This window comes from Bombina bombina, chromosome 6, assembly GCF_027579735.1.
Source record: "Bombina bombina isolate aBomBom1 chromosome 6, aBomBom1.pri, whole genome shotgun sequence".
Taxonomy (NCBI): Eukaryota; Metazoa; Chordata; class Amphibia; order Anura; family Bombinatoridae; genus Bombina; species Bombina bombina.
This window is the reverse complement of record NC_069504.1, coordinates 422,762,939-422,788,825: the sequence shown is the minus strand read 5'-3', so window position 1 is coordinate 422,788,825 and position 25,887 is coordinate 422,762,939. Positions and strand designations below refer to the sequence as shown.

The 25,887-nt window shown below is 37.2% G+C and overlaps 1 protein-coding gene across 2 annotated transcripts in view; it reads left to right on the top strand.

Moving 5' to 3' along the window:
• ARHGAP26 (Rho GTPase activating protein 26) overlaps positions 1-25,887 on the top strand; it is a 1,495,203-nt gene that overhangs the window by 1,337,657 nt on the left and 131,659 nt on the right. The window contains exon 21 of one of the 2 annotated variants that reach the window (XM_053717160.1): positions 19,828-19,863. The exons of the other annotated variant lie outside the window; for it this stretch is intronic. Coding sequence (XP_053573135.1) covers positions 19,828-19,863 — 36 coding nt within the window. The remainder of the gene's footprint in view (positions 1-19,827; positions 19,864-25,887) is intronic. 2 annotated transcript variants of the gene reach the window in all.

Below are 25,887 nucleotides of genomic sequence, written 5' to 3'. Positions count from 1 at the left end.
TGCTGCCCCTAACACCGCCGACCCCTATATTATATTTATTAACCCCTAATCTGCCGCCCCCAACGTCACCACCACCTACCTACAATTATTAACCCCTAATCTGCCGACCGGACCTCACCGCTACTATATTAAAGTTATTAACCCCTAATCCGCCTCACTCCCGCCTCAAAAACCCTATAATAAATAGTTTTAACCCCTAATCTGCCCTCCCTATCATCGCAGACACCTAACTTCAAGTATTAACCCCTAATCTGCTGACCGGACCTCGCCGCTACTCTAATAAATGTATTAACCCCTAAAGCTAAGTCTAACCGTAACACTAAAACCCCCGTAAGTTAAATATAATTTAAATCTAACAAAATAAATTATTTCTTATTAAATAAATTAATCCTATTTAAAGCTAAATACTTACCTGTAAAATAAACCCTAATATAGCTACAATATAAATAATAATTATATTGTAGCTATTTTAGGATTAATATTTATTTTACAGGCAACTTTGTATTTATTTTAACCAGGTACAATAGCTATTAAATAGTTAATAACTATTTAATAGCTACCTAGTTAAAATAATTACAAAATTACCTGTAAAATAAATCCTAACCTAAGTTACAATTAAACCTAACACTACACTATCAATAAATAAATTACATACAAATACCTACAAATAAATACAATTAAATAAATTAACTAAAGTACAAAAAAATAAAAAAGAACTAAGTTACAAAAAATAAAAAAATAATTTACAAACATTATAAAAATATTACAACAATTTTAAGCTAATTACACCTACTCTAAGCCCCCTAATAAAATAACAAAGCCCCGCAAAATAAAAAAAATGCCCTACCCTATTCTAAAATAAAAATTGAAAAGCTCTTTTACCTTACCAGCCCTTAAAAGGGCCTTTTGCGGAGCATGCCCCAAAGAAAACAGCTCTTTTGCCTGTAAAAAAAAACATACAATACCCCCCCCAACATTACAACCCACCACCCACATACCCCTAATCAAATCCAAATCCCCCTTAAATAAACCAAACACTAAGCCCCTGAAGATCTCCCTACCTTGTCTTCACCACGCCGGGTATCACCGATCCGTCCACAAGAGGCTCCGAAGTCTTCATCCAAGCCCAAGCGGGGGCTGAAGAGGTCCATCATCCGGCTGAAGTCTTGATCCAAGCGGGGGCTGAAGAGGTCCATCATCCGGCTGAAGTCTTCTATCAAGCGGCATCTTCAATCTTCTTTCTTCCGGCTCCATCTTCATCCCGCTGATGCGGAACATCCATCCTGGCCGACGACTTCCCGACGAATGACGGTTCCTTTAAGGGACGTCATCCAAGATGGCGTCCCTCGAATTCCGATTGGCTGATAGGATTCTATCAGCCAATCGGAATTAAGGTAGGAAAATTCTGATTGGCTGATGGAATCAGCCGATCAGATTCAAGTTTAATCCGATTGGCTGATCCAATCAGCCAATCAGATTGAGCTTGCATTCTATTGGCTGTTCCGATCAGTTAGACTTAGCTTTAGGGGTTAATACATTTATTAGAGTAGCGGCGAGGTCCGGTTGGCAGATTAGGGGTTAATACTTGAAGTTAGGTGTCGGCGATGTTAGGGAGGGCAGATTAGGGGTTAATACTATTTATTATAGGGTTTTTGAGGCGGGAGTGAGGTGGATTAGGGGTTAATAACTTTATTATAGTAGCGGTGAGGTCCAGTCGGCAGATTAGGGGTTAATAATTTTAGGTAGGTGGCGGCGACGTTGGGGGCGGCAGATTAGGGGTTAATAAATATAATATAGGGGTCGGCGATGTTAGGGGCAGCAGATTAGGGGTACATAGGTATAATGTAGGTTGCGGCGGTGTACGGAGCGGCAGATTAGGAGTTAAAAGTGTAATGCAGGGGTCAGCGATAGCGGGGGCGGCACATTAGGGGTTAATAAGTGTAAAGTTAGGGGTGTTTAGACTCGGGGTTCATGTTAGGGTGTTAGGTGCAGACTTAAGAAGTGTTTCCCCATAGGAAACAATGGGGCTGCGTTAGGAGCTGAACGCTGTTTTTTGCAGGTGTTAGGTTTTTTTCCAGCTCAAACGGCCCCATTGTTTCCTATGGGGGAATAGTGCACGAGCACGTTTTTCAAGCTGGCCGCATCCGTAAGCACCGCTGGTATTGAGAGTTGCAGTGGCGGTAAATTATGCTCTACGCTCCCTTTTTGGAGCCTAACGCAGCCATTCTGTGAACTCTAAATACCAGCGGTATTTAAAAGGTGCGGGGGGAAAAAAGCACGCTTAGCTAACGCACCCCTTTGGCCGCAGAACTCTAAATCTAGCCGATATGCTTTTACGTGTACCAGCAAGTCACATATGCTTTTACGTGTACCAGCAAGTCACATATGTGTTTACGTGTGCTAGCAAGTCACATATGCTTTTACGTGTACCAGCAAGTCACATATGGTTTTACGTGTACCAGCAAGTCACATATGCGTTTACATGTACTAGCAAGTCACATATACTTTTACGTATACCAGCAAGTCACATATGGTTTTACGTGTACCAGCAAGTCACATATGCTTTTACGTGTACCAGCAAGTCACATATGCTTTTACGTGTACCAGCAAGTCACATATGCTTTTACGTGTACCAGCAAGTCATATATGGTTTTACGTGTACCAGCAAGTCATATATGGTTTTACGTGTACCAGCAAGTCATATATGGTTTTACGTGTACCAGCAAGTCACATATGCTTTTACATGTACCAGCAAGTCATATATGCTTTTACGTGTACCAGCAAGTCACATATGCTTTTACGTGTACCAGCAAGTCACTAATGGTTTACGTGTACCAGCAAGTCAAATATGCTTTTACGTGTACCAGCAAGTCACATATGGTTTTACGTGTACCAGCAAGTCACATATGCGTTTGCATGTACTAGCAAGTCACATATACTTTTACGTGTACCAGCAAGTCACATATGCTTTTACGTGTACCAGCAAGTCACATATGCTTTTACGTGTACCAGCAAGTCACATATGCTTTTACGTGTAAAAGCAAGTCACATATGCTTTTACATGTACCAGCAAGTCATATATGCTTTTATGTGTACCAGCAAGTCATATATGCTTTTACGTGTACCAGCAAGTCACATATGCTTTTACGTGGACCAGCAAGTCACATATGCTTTTACGTGTACCAGCAAGTCACATATGCTTTTACGTGTACCAGCAAGTCATATATGCTTTTACGTGTACCAGCAAGTCATATATGCTTTTACGTGTACCAGCAAGTCATATATGCTTTTACGTGTACCAGCAAGTCACATATGCTTTTACATGTACCAGCAAGTCATATATGGTTTTACGTGAACCAGCAAGTCACATGTGCATTTACGTGTACCAGCAAGTCACATATGCTTTTACGTGTACCAGCAAGTCATATATGCTTTTACGTGTACCAGCAAGTCATATATGCTTTTACGTGTACCAGCAAGTCATATATGCTTTTACGTGTACCAGCAAGTCATATATGCTTTTACGTGTACCAGCAAGTCACATATGCTTTTACATGTACCAGCAAGTCATATATGGTTTTACGTGTACCAGCAAGTCACATGTGCATTTACGTGTACCAGCAAGTCACATATGCTTTTACATGTACCAGCAAGTCACATATGGTTTTACGTGTACCAGCAAGTCACATGTGCATTTACGTGTACCAGCAAGTCACATATGCTTTTACATGTACCAGCAAGTCACATATGCTTTTACGTGTACTAGCAAGTCACAATTGCGTTTATGTGTACTAGCAAGTCACATGTGCGTTTACTTGTACTAGCAAGTCACATGTGTTTATGTGTACTAGCAAGTCACATGTGTTTATGTGTACTAGCAAGTCACATGTGTTTACGTGTACCAGCAAGTCACTTAACGCTTTTACATGCAGGAGCCACAACTGATTTTTTATCCGTACCTTTTGCTTCTTTCAGAGTACTGTTTCCTGACATTGCAACATTTTCTACAAAATTGAAGAAAAGGTGAAATTGGTGTTTGTGGTGGGGATTCAGTAGTTTGTCACATCAATCAGGGACATTATCAAAAATGACACTGGCTTTACCCTGTAGCTTAGATGATGCACTGCCATTATATTTTGACAACAATGTGTATGCATTGTCACTGTAGTCAATGTGTGTTCTTAATGTTAATTATATATTGTTGCTCAAGTGATTTAGAGACAGCTGATTGGTTGCAATATGTGATGTATTTTTTGGTCTACTACCAAAAGGTTTATTGAAAAACTGTTTTCTCTCACTTACCACATGACTGCATATTTGAACAAAATTTGATTTGTACTCATATTTCCTTTGGGATTTTGTTATATTATTTATTAGTGCTAAAAATAACATAATCTTTAAAATAAAATTATTAGAAAACATTGTTCAGTTTAAATGTTTTGGCATTGCATCAAGTTGTTGTTTTTTTGTTTTTTTACAAAATTGTCTGTGTCAAAGGGATATCACACCCAAAAATGTTCTTTTGTGAATTAGAGCATATAATTTTTAAAAAGTTTCCAATTTACTTTGACAAATTTGCTTGTCTCTCATGGTATTCTTTGTTAAAGAGATACCTAGGTAGGTGTTTGGAGCACAACATATCAGGAAATAGTGCTGCCCATCTAGTGCTCTTGGAAATAGATAACATTCTTGCAAAACTGCTGCTATATAGTTCTCCAGACACGTTCACGTTCCTGAGCTTATGTCACTGCTTTTCAACAAAGAAGATTTGATAATGGAAGTAAATCAGAAAGTTATTTAAAATCACATGCTCTATCTAAATCATTAAAGAACATTTTTGGATTTCATAACTGGTGTGAAGTTTTGGCACGCTATGGTGTTTTGCAGTCGTATACTGTTCAAGTTACGTGGCCTCTTCTGTGTTTCACACCTTAAGGGAATAAGGTAAGATACATTTCTGGAGCATGAATAAAGTTGACGAGGCGCATTTCATTGAAGGGTTAATGCTTTATTGAATGCCATTTAATAATACAGGTCACTAAATAAAGATATAATGACAGGTTTTTCCATTCTTGGGTGGTGGTCATTCTTTATATTCCCACGTTTGCATTCATTCCGGAATCTGTGAAGTGTTCCATATTTAAAGGAACATAATAATATGCAATAAATTATTTCACCCAGCACTCAAGGAATTTGTCAAACACTTAGTGAAAACAAACATAAGCTCCATGCACGTGCTTTCATCATGCACATAAGCGCCATGCACGTGCTTTCATCATGCACATAAGCGCCATGCACGTGCTTTCATCATGCACATGTCCAGTAAGTGTGAAGGTTGTTGGAAATTTGTAGTTTATTTATGTTATATATTTTGTTGTAGATTAGGCTCAAAAACCTTCTACTCTACTGGTCTCCTAATGTTTTTCTGCTCCTTGCACTGCATGTTAGAAAAATGCATTACCCATCATAGTCCAGTGCCCCTTTAAAGGGACCCTAAACAACTCTTGCTATAAAATAACTTATCAGCCAGGTCTAAACATTTTTAAAACAAAATAAACACCTTGTTTTTTTGTGGTTGATATCCAGTTGTGAGAATTAGAAAACCCACAATTTACAGAGTCAAATTACATGAATAGGGGGCAAAATAAATAATTAACGTGTAATGCAATGTTATATACTCCATAGAAGTGGACATGTTTTATCACAACCTCAAGGTGTTTACTGTCCGTTTTTATTTGGATCAAAGGGGCTTTTGCTTTTATTTTTAATTTGCTTATTTATTTCTGTTAATATGTAATTGATAAAAGTACTGTAGTTCACTTGCAGTGTTCGTTTAAAAACAATGTTAATGTTTATGTTTAAATCCTATGTATTCTGTGCTCCCCTTTGCAAGTCATCAGTATTTTCTGTGTCCCATGATAAGTCTGATGTGAGAGCAGATAGGATTACCAAAGATTAAAGGTAACATAATTCCTTGTATCCCTTTTGGCTATTACATTATCTGGTTTTATAAAGATAAATTGGAATGACCATATGGGTGTCAGAGATTGTGCTCTGTATTAATGCAGCTGCATAGCTCACTTCTCAAGTGGTCTGTCTCACCTTGCTGTGGCATCACATGATGGCTTTTCTTATTAGAACCTTTGTGACTCCCCAGTAAGGTTTGTGTTTGAGCTAAGAAAGCAAAGCCACTGTAATTTAGTCTTAGAATGCATTTCACACACATATATAACAACCCTGACAAAAGTGCTACTTCCAATTGTACTGTGTAAGACCTGGGAGCGTTGTTTTTAGCAGTGTTTAAATGCAGGTGCATAGGGCATATTTACAACAACAATTTTATATAATATAGTAACAATATTTGTAATCATAAAGTAAAAGATGGGCACTTTCATTTATGAAATGCATTGTAAACACTTAATTCCTCCGCCTGTAATGGATACTCTATTTCTGTCTTCACTGATGATTCAGGCTGTAGCCAATCGTATTGCGCTACCTTTGGCGTCCAGCAAGTTAATAATAACGCATGCACAAACAAAACCAGGGGCCTTATTATTAACTTACTGAACGCCAAATGGGGCTCTATACAATTGGCTATAGCCTGAATAGTCAGTGAAGACAAAAATAGTGTATCTGTTATGAGCGCTGGAACCACGCAATATTAAAAACATGAAAGGGTAATTATTTTAAAAAAATAAGGGTTTACAATGCATTTCATGAATGAAAGTGGCCATCTTTTACTTTATGATTACAAATATTGTTGCTATAAACAATGAAGTTTACCATCACTTTAAGTCCCTGCCCTGTGTAACGTCAATTACGTAAGCTATCTTGTTATGATTAAAAAACCACCTCAGGCAAGATTCTCTAATCTTTTAGTACTACAAGATCCTTTTAAGAATTATGTGAAGGCAAATTTTACCTTGATAGATATATAGCTATATATCTCGCTAAGTTACATTTCTGCAACAGAAGGTAAACACGTGAATCACAGTATAGTGCTCAATAAAAAAACCTATTTAAAAGTAGCCCAAGAACTTCATATTTAATCTTCACAATAAAAAATATATTAAAAGGGACAGTAAAGTCAAACTTAAGCTTTTATAATTTAGATAGAGGATGCAATCGAATCAACTTTCCAATTTTCTTCTATCATCTAATTTGTATAAAAGCATACCTAGGCAGGCTCAAGAGCTACAAAGCACTACTAGCTGCTGATTGGTGGCTGCACATATATGCCCATTGGCTAGCTCCCAGTAGTGAATTGTTGCTCCTTCAACAAAGGGCAGTAAAAGAATGAAGCAAATTGTATAATAGAAGTAAATTGGAAAGATGTTTAAAACTATATGCTCTTTCTGAATCATGGAAGAAATATTTTTGGTACCATGTTGATTTAAGGTACATAATTTCAAAAAACAAAGTTTAAATTTTAACCAAATGGTAATTTAGTTTCCTTGGGGGGAAAAAGGTCAGAATAGTTGAGTTTCTGAAGTTATCTCACATTTCTCATTGTTTTATGTACATATGTTACACCTGATGGTCTCACTGTTTTATCACCAAATGTAAGCTGGTTAATTTATTTCAAAATATTCAGTGCACTGACTTAACAGTTAGAAAAATATGTATGTGAGACATTAAAGGGACAGTCTAGTCCAAAATAAACTTTCATGATTCAGATAGGGCATGTAATTTTAAACACTTTGCCAATTTACTTTTATCACCAATTTTGCTTTGTTCTTTTGGTATTCTTAGTTGAAAGCTTAACCTAGGAGGTTGCTAATTTCTTAGACCTTGAAGGCCACCTCTTTTCAGAATGCATTTTAACAGTTTTTAACCACTAGAGGGTGTTAGTTTATGTGTTTCATATAGATAACACTGTGCTCATGCACGTGAAGTTACCTGGGAGCCAGCACTGATTGGCTAAACTGCAAATCTGTCAAAAGAACTGAAATAAAGGGGCAGTTTGCAGAGGCTTAGATACAAGATCAGTGATAGACAAAGACTGTGGCGGTCATTTTCCAAAGTACAGACCTTAGTGAAGGACACCAAGGTACATTTGAAATTAAAAACATTATTTTATAGTGCTTGGTGTTATTATACTGATGCAGATATCACTGATCCTATAACCAGCCCTCCTCTGGCTATACCCATGTGCCAGTGTCACTACTGTGTCATTATATAGTGCTGGGTTTTATTATACTGATGCAGATACCACTGATCCTATAACCAGCCCTCCTCTGGCTATACCCATGTGCCAGTGTCACTACTCTGTCATTATATAGTGCTGGGTGTTATTATACTGATGCAGATACCACTTATCCTATAACCAGTCCTCTGGCTATACCCATGTACCAGTGTCACTACTGTGTCATTATATAGTGCTGAGTGTTATTATACTGATGTAGATACCACTGATCCTATAACCAGCCCTCCTCTAGCTATACCCATGTGCCAGTGTCCCTACTGTGTAATTATATAGTGCTGAGTGTTATTATACTGATGTAGATACCACTGATCCTTTAAACCAGCCCTCCTCTGGCTATACCCATGTGCCAGTGTCCCTACTGTGTCATTATATAGTGCTGAGTGTTATTATACTGATGTAGATACCACTGATCCTATAACCAGCCCTCCTCTAGCTATACCCATGTGCCAGTGTCCCTACTGTGTCATTATATAGTGCTGAGTGTTATTATACTGATGTAGATACCACTGATCCTATAGCCAGCCCTCCTCTAGCTATACCCATGTGCCAGTGTCCCTACTGTGTCATTATATAGTGCTGAGTGTTATTATACTGATGTAGATACCACTGATCCTATAACCAGCCCTCCTCTGGCTATACCCATGTGCCAGTGTCCCTACTGTGTCATTATATAGTGCTGAGTGTTATTATACTGATGTAGATACCACTGATCCTTTAAACCAGCCCTCCTCTGGCTATACCCATGTGCCAGTGTCCCTACTGTGTCATTATATAGTGCTGAGTGTTATTATACTGATGTAGATACCACTGATCCTATAACCAGCCCTCCTCTAGCTATACCCATGTGCCAGTGTCACTACTGTGTCATTATATAGTGCTGAGTGTTATTATACTGATGTAGATACCACTGATCCTATAACCAGCCCTCCTCTAGCTATACCCATGTACCAGTGTCCCTACTGTGTCATTATATAGTGCTGGGTGTTATTATACTGATGCAGATACCACTGATCCTATAACCAGCCCTCCTCTGGCTATATCCATGTGCCAGTGTCACTTCTGTGTCTTTATATAGTGCTGGGTGTTATTATACTGATGCAGATACCACTGATCCTATAACCAGCCCTCCTCTAGCTATACCCATGTACCAGTGTCACTACTGTGTCGTCATATAGTGCTGGGTGTCATTATACTGATGCAGATACCACTAACCCTATAACCAGCCCTTGTCTGACTAAACGCATGTGCCAGTGTCACTACTGTGTTTTTGTATAGAGCTGGGTGTTATTATGCAGATGCAGATACACATCCAGTATTTCACTCAGGCTTTTTTCATTTCATATCACCCAATATCGCTAGCAGTCTCTTGACAAGCCACTAACTTTATTCACACTACATTTTTTTTTACTCCTATTTACTCCTATTAAAAAAAAAAAAAAGATATACTAAGATATACTGTGGCGGACACTGCAAGGGCTAGTCACGGACACCTTGCCTATCCCTGTACAAGATAATCACAGAGGTAAAAAGTATATAAATATAACTGTGTTGGTTATGCAAAACTGGGGAATGGGTAATAAAGGGATTATCTATCTTTTAAAACAATAAAAATGATGGTGTAGACTGTCCCTTTAAGATAAATTACACTGAAAATAGGGTATTTTGGCTTAGAGAATCAGGCCCCTTTTTGTTATTAGTCAACTAACTGTTTAGCATTATAAATAAACAGCCGTGTAAGAATTTAAGCTGTGAAAAAAACATACAAAGGCTTTTTGTTTCAATCATCCAATTAATAAAAGTAGATAAACCAGAAAAATGACTTTTGGATATGACAGTATCCCCAGGTATATGATTTAAAAATTACAGCCAATTTTCTATCAGTATCAGAATTCAATAGTTAGAACATAGGTTTAATAATATAAACCATCATTTCTAGTGTAAGGTTTCAGAAGAAGGTCTACTTAAATGAACAAGGATTTTTAGCTGTTTGTGGCTAGCTAAATTAAAAATAACATAAAAGACTAAACGGTCTTAAGACTTAATGGGGATGGCTGAGGGATGTGGAAAGACACCTCTGTTAATGCTGTAAGCAATTTTACCCTGGTTAATTAATTATAGTTAAATTCTGAGAAATAAAGAACAGATGTATAGTCAGAATGGAACTACTGTTCTTCGACTGGAGAGTAATGGTGAGTATGGGTGGTGTAGTTGTGGGGGACAGTAGTTGTATGCCGAGTGGGAAGAAGCAGCATCCTTGGTTCCACAACTGAGTAGGGGTTCAGCAGTAAGAACGTTCATGCTAAATCATATTGGGCCAGATTACAAGTGGAGCGCTAATTAACGTTCCTGCTAAAGCGTTAATTGCGCTAGGAGTAAGCTTTTTGCGCAACTCGTATTATGAGTTGAAAGAAAACAGTTTTTACTTTTGCGCTAACCCGACGAGTGCAAAAAGCTGAACTTAGAATATTGCGTTCACGTTCACATATTCCCTGATAGAAGTCAATAGAGGAAAAAAAGTGGAAAAAAACACCCCACTTTTACACAAACCCGATCGCATATTCTCATGTGCGCTAACCCGACATGAAAATATATATTTTACATTCCAATGTTCTGCACATAGAAGAATATGTTCTGTTTATTCAAAAATAAATATTTCTTCATATAATGTTTTTTGTATGTGTGTGTGTATATATATATGTTTATGTGTATATATATATATATATATATATATAGCAAGCTTCAACAAAGTCAGAGGTAAATCAGCTTTTCTTCAAAGCAATTAGTCAAATTTATTGACGTTTCGGAGAACAAAACTCCCCTTCTTCAGAACACAAATAACACACACAAACCGTGCTTAAATAGAGTTAAACACAAACAGGTACCTCCTCCTTCCTGTCAAAAAAGGCGCCAAACTGACATCATTTCCAGTTTAGGTTAATGTGACCCTGGAAGTTTACAACATCCACTTCCGGGTTATAATAATCTTTATACGTACAACAATTGTAAACAAAAAGGGTATCACTAGTGTCTCCAGTGGCCCCATGTATTAAAACAACTCACCATTAATAAACCTAGTTCTACATTGTATGTTAAAGCACAATTTACAATGTACCTCGTTCCTTATATTTCTTATATGACGCATAGTGTGTGCAGTGCTTCACTATACGTGTTTACTTATACTTATGCCGGAAATTGCGTCACTTCCGGTTGCACCGGAACTCTAACATCGTGACGCCACTTCCGTGACAAATATTTACAATATCACACGTGCAATGCGGTGTCAGTGTTTACATGACAAGTAAGCCTAAACCATAGCGATGTCAGACGACAATTAGAACTGCCAGTTAGAATATACTAACAAACATTACGTGGTCAACCATTTTAACATGTCAAAAAAATGGACAATACAACAATAAGTTAATGCTCAGAGGATCAGTAGAGGAAAAGAAGTGGAAAAAAACACCAAACTCTTGCGCAAACTCGATCGCATATTGTCATGTGCGCTAACCCGATATGAAAATATATATTTTTTACATTCCAATGTTCAGCGCATAGAAGAATATGTTCTGTTTATTTAAAAATAAATATTTCTTCATATGTTGTTTTTTGTATGTGTGTATATATATATATATATATATATATATATATATATATATATATATATAGAGAGAGAGAGAGAGAGAGAGAGAGAGAGAGAGAGAGGGCCTCTTTGAGCCTCTATAACTTTTGTGTGCAATCTTTTTTTTTATTATTATGTTTATTAGATAGTGTTATTATGAGTGTAACTGTAATGTATTTTTACGTGTTTTATGCAACCTTTTAGTTTTGCAAAACAGAGCACTGAAGTCGTGTAGATCACGTTTACGTTCAACTGTTAATACGAGTGGTAAGCCCGACGAGTGCAAACCCCCGATAAACCCCTTATCACTCACACGCAAACGTTTGCGCTCCACTCGTAATCTGGCCCATTGTTATTGCATAATAGGTTTGTAAGCCCCATAACACTGGTTGGTATGATTGTGGCATAAGTCTACTAAGTGTGTGTATATATAAATATTTTCTCTAAGTAACTTCTGTACAATGCATATATAATTGTTTTTCTTATGTTCTGTCTGGACCTTTACACTGACTTACTTGACAGAGTAGAAGGCAGTTAGTTATCAACACATTGATTATCAGGTCTATTGGAGTGAAATGTGTACTGTTAAAACTGGTTCCTCAGTATAAGCTAAAAATTATAAGTAGGGATGCATCGAAATTTCGGCCGCAGAAACGTTTCAGCCGAAAATGGCATTTTTGGCTATTTTGGTTTTCGTTTTTTTGCCTATAATTTTCGGTAAAATTATTGTGTAGCATATTTCCAATTTGATGCTAGCCTAGAGCTGTCCTAGAGCTGCTGTTAGAGTTCATTTCTTGACTTAAAGTTTCTCATATAATAATAATAGTTTTCTAGGACTATACTTTAAGTGGATACGTGGTATAAAAAAGACTAGAGAAAAAAGCAAATTTGATGATAAAAGTAAATTGGAAAGTTGATTAAAATTAAAAGTCCTATCTGAATAATGAAAGTTTAATTTATACTAGACCCGGGGTGTCAAACTGGTGGCCCGCGGGCCTCATGCGGCCCTTAACCTAATTTTGTGTGGCCCACACCACCTCCATGAAAAATAATAATTATAATATGCTTATTACTTAAAGAGCGAGTGCACTTACTGTTAGGGATACGCATACGTTAAAACCCCTCAGTCTTTAACGAGTAATATTGTTATTAAAAAGAAAAAGGCAAATACAAACACATATAAGTTCATAATGATTTATTTGACACATTTATATAGGTGTTCTTTACTATGGCAGCACTAATTTCACGCATCATTTTTGTCTATTCCTTTCCATAATTTTCTCTTTAACTAAAATCCCATACTTTATATTTAATAAATATATATTTTATATGTATTTATTTTATATTATATACAACAGGTATATGTCTATCACTATTTAAACAGTTGGTCCTATGCCGACAGCACTGTGATCCACCATTTATAATGCAGAAGAAATGTTATACTATGCACATGCGTATGCTAAACTGTGAGTGTGCCCGGAACAGGGCTGCTATAGAAAAAATAGCACAGACTCTGTGGGAGAGCAACCCGATAGTGTGTGTGTGCGTCACCTTCTTAAAAGCATTAGAGTGCTTTTTATCAAGCTAGAGTAAGTTAATTAGGAGTTACAGAACACAATCTTTTGAAGTGTATACAGTTATAGCAAATGCCACTGCTTTGTTTAGTAATGACAAGATATGTAGTAGTGTGCGGCCCACATGAGTTGTACTTGTATGGAAAATGGCCCGCGACGCAAATGAGTTTGACACCCCTGTACTAGACTGTCCCTTTAAATCTGATCCTGTTACACAGAACTAAATACAGGATAATACAGTATATTGATATTTAATATTGTTTTAAGTAGGGATGCACCGAAATTTGGTCGCAGAAACATTTTTGCCGAAAATGGCATTATCGTTTTTTGCCTGTTTTTTTTTTTGATAAAAATATTGTGTAGCATATTATTGCTTTAAGATATTTTTGTCCAATTTTAGTGTGTTACTTTCAATAAAAGTGTGGTTATTTTATTTTATTGGCTTGCAGGTTTTCAATTCAGATTCATTCATAAAATAGTCTAATTATGCAAAAAAACTAAAAAATAAATATATTTTAAAATAATTTGGGGAAAAAAATACATTTTCGGTTTCGTTTTTTTTTCTAAGTGCATCCTGAATTTTCGGTTTCGGTCCCGAATTTCCATTTCGGTGCATCACTAATTATAAGTGCTAAACAACTTCATCATTTTAACCTTGAGCCTAAAATAGACTTATGGGCCATAATAATTGGCAAAATAAATCCATCATCTTGGCTAGGATCTTTGCTAATGTATTGTAGCTCGGTTGCAAGAAGCTGCATTTCCATGAGTCAATTGCTTTATAATCTTTCAATGTAGCTTCTTAACTTTCTACATTAAAGGGACACTGAACCCACATTTTTTCTTTCGTGATTCAGATAGAGCATGCAATTCTAAGCAACTTTCTAATTTACTCCTATTATCAATTTTTCTTCGTTGTCTTGCTATCTTTATTTGAAAAAGAAGGCATCTAAGGTTTTTTTTTTGGTTCAGTACTATGGACAGCACTTTTTTATTGGTGGATGAATTTATCCACCAATCAGCGAAGACAACCCAGGTTGTTCACCAAAAATGGGCCGGCATCTAAACTTACATTCTCGCATTTCAAATAAAGATACCAAGAGAAAAAAGAAAATTAGATAATAGGAGTAAATTAGAAAGTTAATGTGGGTTCAGTGTCCCTTTTAGATAGAATACATAACATAGGGCCAGATTACGATATATTTGCTCTTAAAGGGACTCTGAACCCAAAAAAATTATTTCATGATTCAGATAGAGCATGCAATTTTAAGCAACTTTCTAATTTACTCATATAATCTATTTTTCTTCGTTCTCTTTCTATCTTTATATGAAAAAGAAGGCATCTAAGCTTTTTTCTTGGTTCAGCACTCTGGACAGGAGTTTTTGATTTGGTGGATGAATGTATCCACCAATCAGCAAGGACAACCTAGGTTGTTCACCACAAATGGGCCGGCATCTTAACTTACATTCTTGCATTTCAAATAAAGATACCAAGAGAATGAAGAAAATTTGATAATAGGAGTAAATTAGAAAGTTGCTTAAAATTTCATGCTCTATCTGAATCACAAAAGAAAAAATTGGGGTTCAGTGTCCCTTTAAGTGATATCGGGTTTTCACATTAGTTTGTGCGCAGGTTAAATTGCACTGGTATTTCAAGTTGAAAGTAAACGGGACCGCTTGAGTGCAATTCAAGTTAATGCTCAATGGGTTAGAGCATCCTCAGAGCTCTGGTTAACTGTTTCGTGAAACAAAAAAGTGTCACAAAATAAAAATTATTTCTAAAAAATATTGCACAAAAAAGTTATAAGGGCTCAAAGATAAAAAATAAAAATAAAATAAAAAGTTAGGCAAAGGGCTTTAACATTGACATGTAATGCTCGTGGGATACTCCTCTATCAGACCAAACTCGGCCAGAATGATAAGGAATATCCCAGAGCAGAGTAGGTTTGCAAGATGAGATAAATGGCACTCACCACAGGCAGGACAGTCCTTGGCAGCAACAGGCAGGAAACCAGAGACAAACCACTAGGATGGCCAGACAGGCAGGGTTTGGCAAAACTAAGGCAATCCAGGGCAGATAGGGGTTAACAGGTAGAGTGGTCAGACAGGCAGAGTTCAGCAGCATTATCAATCCAGCAGTTAAAGGTTAAAGAGGCAGAGTGGTCAGACAAACAGAGTTCAGCAGCAGTATCAATCCAGCAGTTAAAGGTTAAAGAGGCAGAGTGGTCAGACAAACAGAGTTCAGCAGAAGTATCAATCCAGCAGTTAAGAGTTAAAGAGGCAATGTGGTCAGACAAGCAGGGGTCAGCAACAAAATTACAGTCCAACATACAAATCAATAACACCCAGGAGAACAGCAAGTAACACCTATACTTGGGCAGTGATAGGTAGGACTGAAGTTACTTACATAGGCGCAGTATTCGCGCCACAGGAGATCCAGACCAGCTTCTGGAGGAAGCGTGCGGCGATGACGTCACCGCCGCACGCAGAGAGGAGCCGACTCCCCTCTAGGCAATGAGCAGACAGCAGGCACAGCGTCCCTAGCAACTGCTAGAGCGGCGCGACATGAGATACGTACTTATACATTTCTAAAGATGAATATGTATGTATTAGGGATGGGTGAATCTGTTTATATTCAAATTCGAATGTTAGAACAAATGTTATTGTAGAAATTTGATTTACATAATCGAATGTTAATAAGAATGAATATTCATAAAAATTCTATTATTGAATGTTATTTACAGTTTTCGAATGTGACATTTATAAAACACAGTTGTAGACTAGAAATACTATTTCGAATTTGAATACTAAATTCGAATTTGAATGTGACATTTGAATTTGAATATTACATTTATAAAACAGTATTAGACTAAAAATACTATTTCAAATTTGAATGTGACATTAAAATTCGAATGTAGCCTTCGAATTCAAATATTACATTTATAAAACACAGTATTAGACTAGAAATACTATTTTCGAATTAGAATGTGACATTCGAATTCGAATGTAGCATTCCAATTCGAATATTACATTTATAAAACACAGTTGTAGACTAGAAATACTATTTTGAATGTTACATTCGAATCTCACATATTACAGAGAGGAAATTGAATGTGATATAAAATACATTGCTAAACATTCTATTATTCGAAAGATTATTGAAAAATTTGAAAATAGAATGTTATATAAACATTCAAAATTCGAACGAATGTATCGAAACATTCGCCCATCCCTAGTATGTATATATAAATATCTTTATATGTGTACATATTTATTTATGTGTTTATATGTGTATATATGTATTTGCTGTGCACATCGTATTTGTAAATATATATTCCTATATAGAGCATATCTGTATATTTCTATACCTATATATAATCATATACAGTATATATATATATATTTATATGAATAGATATATATTGTACCAAAGCACCATCAGATAGATATATATATATATATATATATATATATACAGTATATATATATCTGTATTTATGAATACATTTAACATATTCTGCTATGTGAAGAACATTGGAATGTGAAATATTCATATTTTCATATTGGACTAGTGCACTTGAGAATATGTGATCGGGGTTGCATGCAAGTTGGGTGTTTTTTCTCCATTGACTTTTATGGGGAAATAGGTTATCCAGCATGCGATATTGTAAGTTTGGCTTTTTGCAAGTGTTTGGTTAGCGCAAGAGCGATAACTTTTTACTTTCAACTAGTAATACCAGTGTAACCCGACATGCACAAAAAGTTTTCTTCTAAGGCAATTAACGCTCTAGCTAAAAGCACTAATTAGCACTCCACATGGTTGGTTCAGTCAGTGCTGTACTTTTAAAGCTGTATTTTACAACATTGTACAGGAGGAAGATCCTAATGTGCGTATCTTCACCCAGAATCCCCTATTTTAAGAAAATTAAATCTCCTTGATTGATTGTGTGTAATTGTGCTGCAAAATTAATTATATTTACTTTGCCTTATGTATTGTGAAGCATATTACTCACCATAATATATATATATATATATATATATATTGACTAGTTTAGATAATCTACATTTTACTACAGATTAAATATCAACTCTGTGCTCATGAATTGTATTAAAGAGACATTGGACACTTGAGATTTTAAAACTAAATGTTTAATATTGCGTAGTAAAATAACATTGCCCTGTACTTCCATTATTTATTTCATGCTCTTTTCCTGTAATTTAATAATGATACTTGTTCACCTTCCAATTCTGGCTAAAAATGGAAGTGGTGACATAATTCTCTATATGCCACATAATCATTGCTTACATTCTCTAGAGACCCACTTATAACTTTCCCTAATTGGCCTCAGCAAACAAGAAAACCAAGATAGCAACTTGCATTATGGACACTAAGGGGTCTATTTATTAAGAGGAGAATGGTAGGTGATTGAAACATTTCAATTCCTGCCATTAACTATGCATTATAAAGGGTCAAACTCAGTATAGTATCTCCTGCAAGAAGAGCTGAGTTAGCCCTGCACATTGCATAGTTAAAGGGACACTGAAACCAAATGTTTTCTTTCGTGATTCAGATAGAGCATGCAATTTCTAATTAACTCCTATTATCAATTTTTTTCATTCTCTTGCTTTCTTTATTTGAAAAAGAAGGCATCTAAGCATTTTTTTGGTTCAGAACCATGAAAAGCACTTGTTTATTGGTAGGTGAATTTGCCCACCAATCAGCAAGAACAACATAGTGTGTTCACCAAAAATGGGCCGACATCTAAACTTACATTCTCGCATTTCAAATAAAAATACCAAGAGAATGAAAATAAATTGATAATAGGAGTACATTAAAAAGGTGCTTAAAAGTGCATGCTCTATCTGAATCACGATAGAAAAAAATTTGGGTTAAGTGTCCCTTTAATGATGTTTACAATTCACCTAAATTAGGAGAGATACAGGTGAATTGTATGCAGCATTAACAAGCTTCTCACTGTTTGGCCCTTTATAATGGATAGTTAAAGGGACAGTCTACTCAAAATTAAGCTTTCATTATTCAAATAGGGCATGACATTTTAAACAACTTTTCAATCGACTTTTATCATTAAATTTGCTTTTTTTCCCTTGGTGGTATTTTTCAAAAGCTAAACCTAGCTAGGCTCAAACTGATTTCTAAACCATTGAAAACCGCCTCTTAGCTCAGAGCAATTTGAAATTTTTTCAAAGTTAGACAGTACTCGTTCATGTGTGTCATATAGATAACATTGTGCTCACTCCCGTGGAGTTATTTAGGAGTCTGCACTGATTGGTTAAACTGCATGTCTGTCAAAAGCACTGAGATTAAGGGGGCAGTCTGCAGAGGCTTAGACACAAGGTACTCACAGAGGTAAAAAGTATATTAATATAGCTGTGTTGGTTATATAAAACTGGGGAATAAAGGGATTATCTATCTTTTTAAACAATACAAATTCTGGTGTAGACTGTCCCTTTAATGAAATATAACAAATCACCTGCAATTCATCTCTTTGTAAATAGAGCCCTAAAACTTTACACTTTTTTTTTTAATAACTAATACAATTTAAAAAAAATACAGTAATGTTCAAACGTTTTAAGCAGCTATGTAAAATGCTGCAAAGTAAGAATGCATTCAAAGTTAATAGTTTATTGTAATTAATTAACAAAATGCAAAGTAAGTGAACAGAAGAAAAATCTAAATCAAATCAATATTTGTTGTGGCCACCCTTAGCCTTCAAAGCCGTGTTCATTTTTATATGTACACTTGCACTGGGATATTGTAGGCAGATGATTAAACACCAAATAGGTGCTAATGTTCATGTAGTTAATATGTAGGTTGAAACATAATCCTTAAAGGGATAGTAAACCTAAAAAATAATGTTATATAATTCTGCACATAGTGCAGAATTATATAACATTATATTAGCCAAACTTTGTAAAACCTAATATTCCCTTTTAATTTTTTTAAAAAAACGGCTGTTTTACAGACCCGCTCTCTGTGATCTTCTGAGCGGGTCTGTTTGTTTTACACAGCGCATCGGGCCAGCTGTATAGTCACAGCCCGGCCCGACCGCGCCATTATACACAGTGCAGCTCGCTCCTGCTCTGTGTATAATCCTACTTTTCCTTTCAAACCTGTCCTGTATGGTTTTGTGATGGCAAGCGGGAGTATGGGTTTTAAACGTAATTTAGAAGCAATTGTGTCTCATTTATTTGTACGTGCTTATCTTTGCACACACAAAGATGCATATTCTGTACCCATTAGTAACACAGATAAGAAATATGGAATGAATGCAAACCACTTGAGCCTAATGAACATTGTATAACTTGGTGTTTTGTTTACCAACTTATTCTAGTTTGCACAATATATTTAATGTATCTGCTGGGAGATGATTACTATATTTCACGCTCCCTTTTGATGTGTTTTGCAGATTAAACCCGAAAAATATTTCTGGAATTATATCAAGGTAAGTTGGTGCTTGTTATAGTTATAGCATAAGTAGCTGCTTGTTGTGATAGTGTAGTTTCTTAAAGTTTAGACTTAAATTAGATGAAATTTGTGGTTAATAATAAATTTAATCTGTTTGTACGCTGGATAATTTACTTGTGCTTAGTTCTAAGCATATTTTTTATTATTGAGGTTGTAGTAATTACAAAGACATAAATGTGACATTACAGACATCAGTAACCCAACAATACAATTGCTGTTAGTAACAGACTAATCATAAAGTAGCTACAAGCGATAGTCACTCTAGCATACAATATTCAAAACCTCAATTTTTTTATATCCTATTCTTAAAGGACCAGTAAACACAGTAGATTTGCATAATCAACAAATGCAAGATAACAAGACAATACAATAGCATTTACTCTAAATATCAAATGAGTAGTCGATTTTTTTCAAAGTTATGTATATTTCCACTCCCCCTGTACCATGTGATAGCAATTAGCCAATCACAAATGCATATACGTATAGTCTGAGAATTCTTGCACATGCTCAGTAGGAGCTGGTGACTCAAAAAGTGTAAATATAAAAGACTGTGTACATTTTTTTTAATGGAAGTAAATTGGAAAGTTGTTTAAAATTACATGCTGTATCTGAATCATGAAAAATGTATTTGACCTGAGTGTCCCTTTAAGTTTCTGTACTATATTGTTTTCTTCCACCTCAATGAGGGGCCAATCGTGTGACCCTTGGCTCAAAGCTGAGAATAATACTTGAGGAAATATCATATCTTATAGCAAAACAGGCCACTTTTTGACCTAAAGAAATATAAATGAAAGGGCATTACAACAAGGGCTGTATATTTCCATATATGGACGTGGAAACATGGCCAAAAAGCAAAAAAATCTGCTGAAATACACATTACAGTTTGAGTGGAATTAAAGAATAAACTGGTAACCCTCTTAGATATAGTAAATATTATATATATATATATATATATATATATATATATATATATATATATATATATATATATAAAAGCCTCATTCAGATCTACATTATTACTGTTTAGTATGTTGTTACAGAGACATCAGAATCAATGGATAGGCAGTAACCAGCTAATTTGTTTTACTAATAAAGCAGAGTTATCATACTTTTGGGAACAATAGAATTTAAAAAATATCATTTTTTAGAGAAAGTATATGAGATTAGGGTTGAAAAATCAAATATCAGAGGGGGGGGGGAATATATCTCAGCCGGCTTTGGATACTTAAGTGCTGTATGGCTTAAAAAAGTGGTGGATATACTGTCTTGTATCTCATTTTGGCATTTAAGGCTAACTGATGTGTCACAAATGTCCAAAACAAGTATTTCAAAAGAAGGCACTTACTGGAGAAAAAGTCATTCAAACTTAATGGTAAATACAAAAGCGATATTATTGATGATCTGAGGAGCATACCAATTTGAGCTTTTACCAGAGTCCTCACAATGGAGGTAAAGCTATAGGATTACCCAACATCTTGTCTCTAATTCAACAGGCTAGGCAGGAGATTTATAGAAATACACAGCTTGTTTCTTCTTATTGCCATGTTTGAGACTCCATCCAGGTTGGAAAGCAAATCAGCCTCCAAAGTTGTGTGTGTTTGCTGAGGTGCTGCAAAATATACATAATTAACTTTCAGTGAAAGATGTCCATCCTTTTTACAAAGTTTCCTCCCATCAAACTAACACAGTAATGTTCCTCTAGAGTAAGCCACATATCAGTCCAGCTATCAAAGGCAAACAATTCAGCCTGTAGCACAGGAATTATGCATCTACTTCTTTGCTTCCTCTCCACATCGGTGTTAAGAAATAGCGTTGAGCTTCACTGCACCACCAGATCCCATAGATGTGTCAGTAAATATATACTATATGGTCATATTGAGTTCTGGGTGCATTTATCACCAGCTTGGTTTCTAGGTATGCTTTGCAGGAGTTGACAAAATAAGCTAAAGGATTGCTGAAGACCTGCTTGTATTTCATAATTGCTGGTAAAATTGCAAAAGCTCTTCAAGGGTTCTAAAAGCATACTCTATTAATGTTCCCATTTTCATTTGCTGGTTTAAACTTTTTTGTCTCTCATGCATGTCTAACCTCTGTCTGGGGTGGGGGGGGTTGCAGCTCAGTGTAAACTCGGCTTTTCCACACCACCGAGACCTGCAACACAGTGTTGCATTTCAGGCCCCTGCCACTGACTATCTTCCGATAAGAGGCTGAAATTATATGTAAGAGAATACTTGTTTAATGGCTGCTCTCTCTCTCTTTTACATGTTTACCATCCATGTACATAGATGCTGCTTGACAATTAAGAAATTTTAAGAGCCTTAGTAGGAGCCAGTAATTTTGCATATGCCATGATGGCTAGGACTGGAAGTACCCAGTTGTTTTGTTGGATATTTCCTTCCATAAGGCAAGGAGAATCCACAACTTCATTTCTTACTGTTGGGAAATAAAACACCTGGTCACCAGGAAGAGGCAAAGACACCCTAGCCAAAGGCTTAAATATCCCTCCCACTTCCCCTATCCCCCAGTCATTCTTTGCCTTTCGTCACTATAGGAGGTGGCAGAGAAGTGTCAGAAGATTTGGATAGTCCTGTATTGGGTATGTTTTCTTCAAGAAAGGACAGGAGATTTAAGTAATCATGTTATCCTCTCAGTGAGAGTATTGATGAAAGTTTGAGTCTGGAGATGCAGGGAAAGTTTTTCTGCGAACCCATCCAGACTGCTGCCTAACAGCTCCCGGGCAATCAGTGTTGACGAGTTTCATTGCTTGCTGTTACACACTCAAGTCCATGTCAGAGGTGTCGCTGCAAGACTGTCACACTTGAGAGGCTGTGCCTGTTCCATAGCATGGATCCTAAGGAGAGCGTTTTCTCTGTTAGCTATCTGGGTCTAGGAGATGGTAGGTGCCATTTTTTTAATAAAGTGTTTACTTTTTGTCTGTCCTTTTGTGAATATATCCTAGCTTATGGAGGACTCTGATATTATATTAGAAGGTTCTGCTCCTTCTGTACTGATTAATAATTCCTGTTTATATTGTGAGGAGACATGGTTTGCCCGCCTGTTCAATTTTGTTCCATTTGTCTAAGCACTGTTCTTAAGTCTAAGAAGGGAGACAAGCCGCTAATACTCATAGCGCCATGAGCCGTCTACCTCTCAGAAATCTGGGTCCCGAGAGATTACTACCCTTTCTACACTACCCACTCCATGCAGTTCCCCGTGGCTCATCTAATCCTCCATCTGGAGTGGGCTTTTTTCCTGCGGACTTTACCGCGCAGTTACAATCTGCGGTGTCTGCAGCCTTGAGTGCCTTACCTCGCTCTAACAAACGCAAGAGAAAGGTTAAACATAGTTCTCCTGACTTAGAGTCATCTAAATATTTGTCGGATTTAGCTACTATGTCCCAGCTATCCGAGGATAAGTTAACCTCTGAAGCTTCAGAGGGTGAACTTTCTGAGTTGGAGACTTAAGTTTCTAAACTTCCTTCAGCGGAGGAACCCTCATTTAGATTTAAAATTGAGTATCTGCGTTATTTATTAAAGGAGATTCTGTCTACGCTAGAGGTTCCAGAGGCTATTCTCACTGAGGAACCTAAGATTCCTATATTAGACAGGGTTTATGAAGACAGGACTTTTCCTGGCCAGTTAAGATATTGAACATTATTAGTAACGAATGGGAAAGAATAGGAACTTCTTTCCCCCCCTTGTCTTCTTTTAAAAAATTATTCCCAGTCCCTGACTCTCAATTAGACTTGTGGGGTTCCATCCCTAAGGTGGGTGGCGCTATTTCTACGCTGGCTAAGCATACTATCCCTCTGGAGGATAGTTCTTCCTTTAGAGAGCCTATAGATAAGAAAATGGAAACCTTTCTAAGGAAGATGTTTAAACATACAGGGTTTTTATTTCAACCAGTGGCAGCTGTAGCCGTGGTTGCTGGATCAGCTACCTACTGGTGCAACACTCTGTCGAAGCTCATTGAGGTGGAGACTCCCCTCAAGGATATTCAGGAGAGAATTAAGGCTCTGAGAATTGCTAACTTCTTCATCTGTGACTCGAATATGCAGATTGTTCGCATAAATGCAAAGGCTTCTGGCTTTGCGATCCTAGCCCGCGTGGCTCTCTGGTTGAAGTCTTGGTCTGCGGATATGACTTCTAAATCCAGACTCCTTTCTCTTCCGTTCAAGGGGAAGATTTTATTCGGTCCAGGGCTGGACTCCATTATTTCTACAGTTACCAGAGGGAAAGGTGCCTTCCTACTGCAGGACAAGAAAAAGAGGCCTAAGGGACGACAATTGTCTATTTTTTGTTCTGACAAATCACAACCACATCAATCCTCCTTCAAGTCCGAGCAGCCCAAAAGTACTTGGAAGCTATCTCAGTCCTGGAATAAGTCCAAACAGACTAAGAAGCCTGCAGTGAACAAATCAGCATGAAGGAGTGGCCCCTGATCCGGGATCAGATCGAGTAGGGGGCAGACTGTCTCTTTTTTTCAGATGCTTGGTTCCAGGATGTACAGAATCCTTTGGTCCTGGAGGTTGTATCTCAAGGATACAGGATAGGATTCAAGTCTCATCTGCCCAGGGGCAGATTCCTTATCTCCAGTCTGTCTACAAGATCAGAAAAGAGGGCTGCATTCTTAGGTTGCGTACGGCATCTCTCCTCTCTAGGAGTAATTGTCCCAGTACCTACAACAGAAAGAGGTTTGGGGTTTTATTCAAACCTTTTCGTGGCTCCAAAGAAGGCAGGAATTTTTCGTCCAATTCTGGACCTATAGTGCCTAAACAAGTTTCTGAGTGTTCCATCTTTCAATATGGAGACAATATGGTCAATCCTTCCTCTGGTTCAGGAAGGACAGTTTATGACCACAATAGACCTGAAGGATACATACCTTCACATCCAGATACACAGGGAACATTTTCAGTTCCTGAGGTTTGCCTTTCTGGACCAGCACTTCCACTTCATAGCTCTTCCGTTTGGCCTAGCTACTGCTCCAATGATATTTTTGAAGGTTCTGGGGGCTCTTCTAGCTGTTGCCAGAACACAAAGTATTGCAGTAGCGCCTTACCTTGAGGATATCTTGGTAAAGACACCATCTTTTCGTCTAGTGGAAAAACATTCCCTTCTCAATCTTTTTCGATCACATGGTTGGAAGATAAACATTGAAAAGAATTATCTTACTCCAAATACAAGGGTGAACTTCCTGAGGAAAATAATAGACTCCATTTCCATGAAAATATTCCTGACAGATCAAAGACATTGCAAGCTAACTTCTGCATGTCTTGCCCTCCAGGCCTCCTTGAAACCCTCAGCAACTCAGTGTATGGAGGTGATTGTATTCATGGTGTCCTGTATGGACATTATTCCTTTTGCCAGATTCCATCTCAGACCCTTACAACTATGCATGCGGAGACAATGGAACGGCGACCATTCAGATCTGTCTCAACAGATTGTGCAGGACAACCTGTCTGGAGACTCGCTCTCTTGGTGGCTCTGTCCAGATCATCTGTCCCAAGGCACGTGCTTCTTGAGACCGTCCTGGGAGATTGTGACTACGGACGCAAGCCTTTCCGGCTGGTGAGCCGTTTGAGGTGACAAGAAGATACTAGGTCTGTGGACTCTTCCCTTCCGATCAATATTTTGGAACTCCAGGCAATTTTCAATGCCTTGGAGGCTTGGCACCTTCTGGGTTTGTCCCAGTTTATCAGATTCCAATAAAACAATATAACATCGGTTGCCTACATCAACCATCAGGGGGGAACAAGAAGTTCCTTGGCGATGAGAGAAGTATCTCAGATACTAAAGTGGGCGGAGACTCACAGATGTACGCTGTCAGCGATTCACATTCCGGGTGTGGACAACTGGGAAGCGGACTTCCTCAGCAGGCAATCCTTTCACCCAGGAGAATGGTCTCTCCACCTGAGGTGTTTGCAGAGATATGCAAGCGGGGCACTCAAGAGATAGATCTCATGGCATCCCGCCTCAATACGAAGGTACCCAGGTACGGGTCG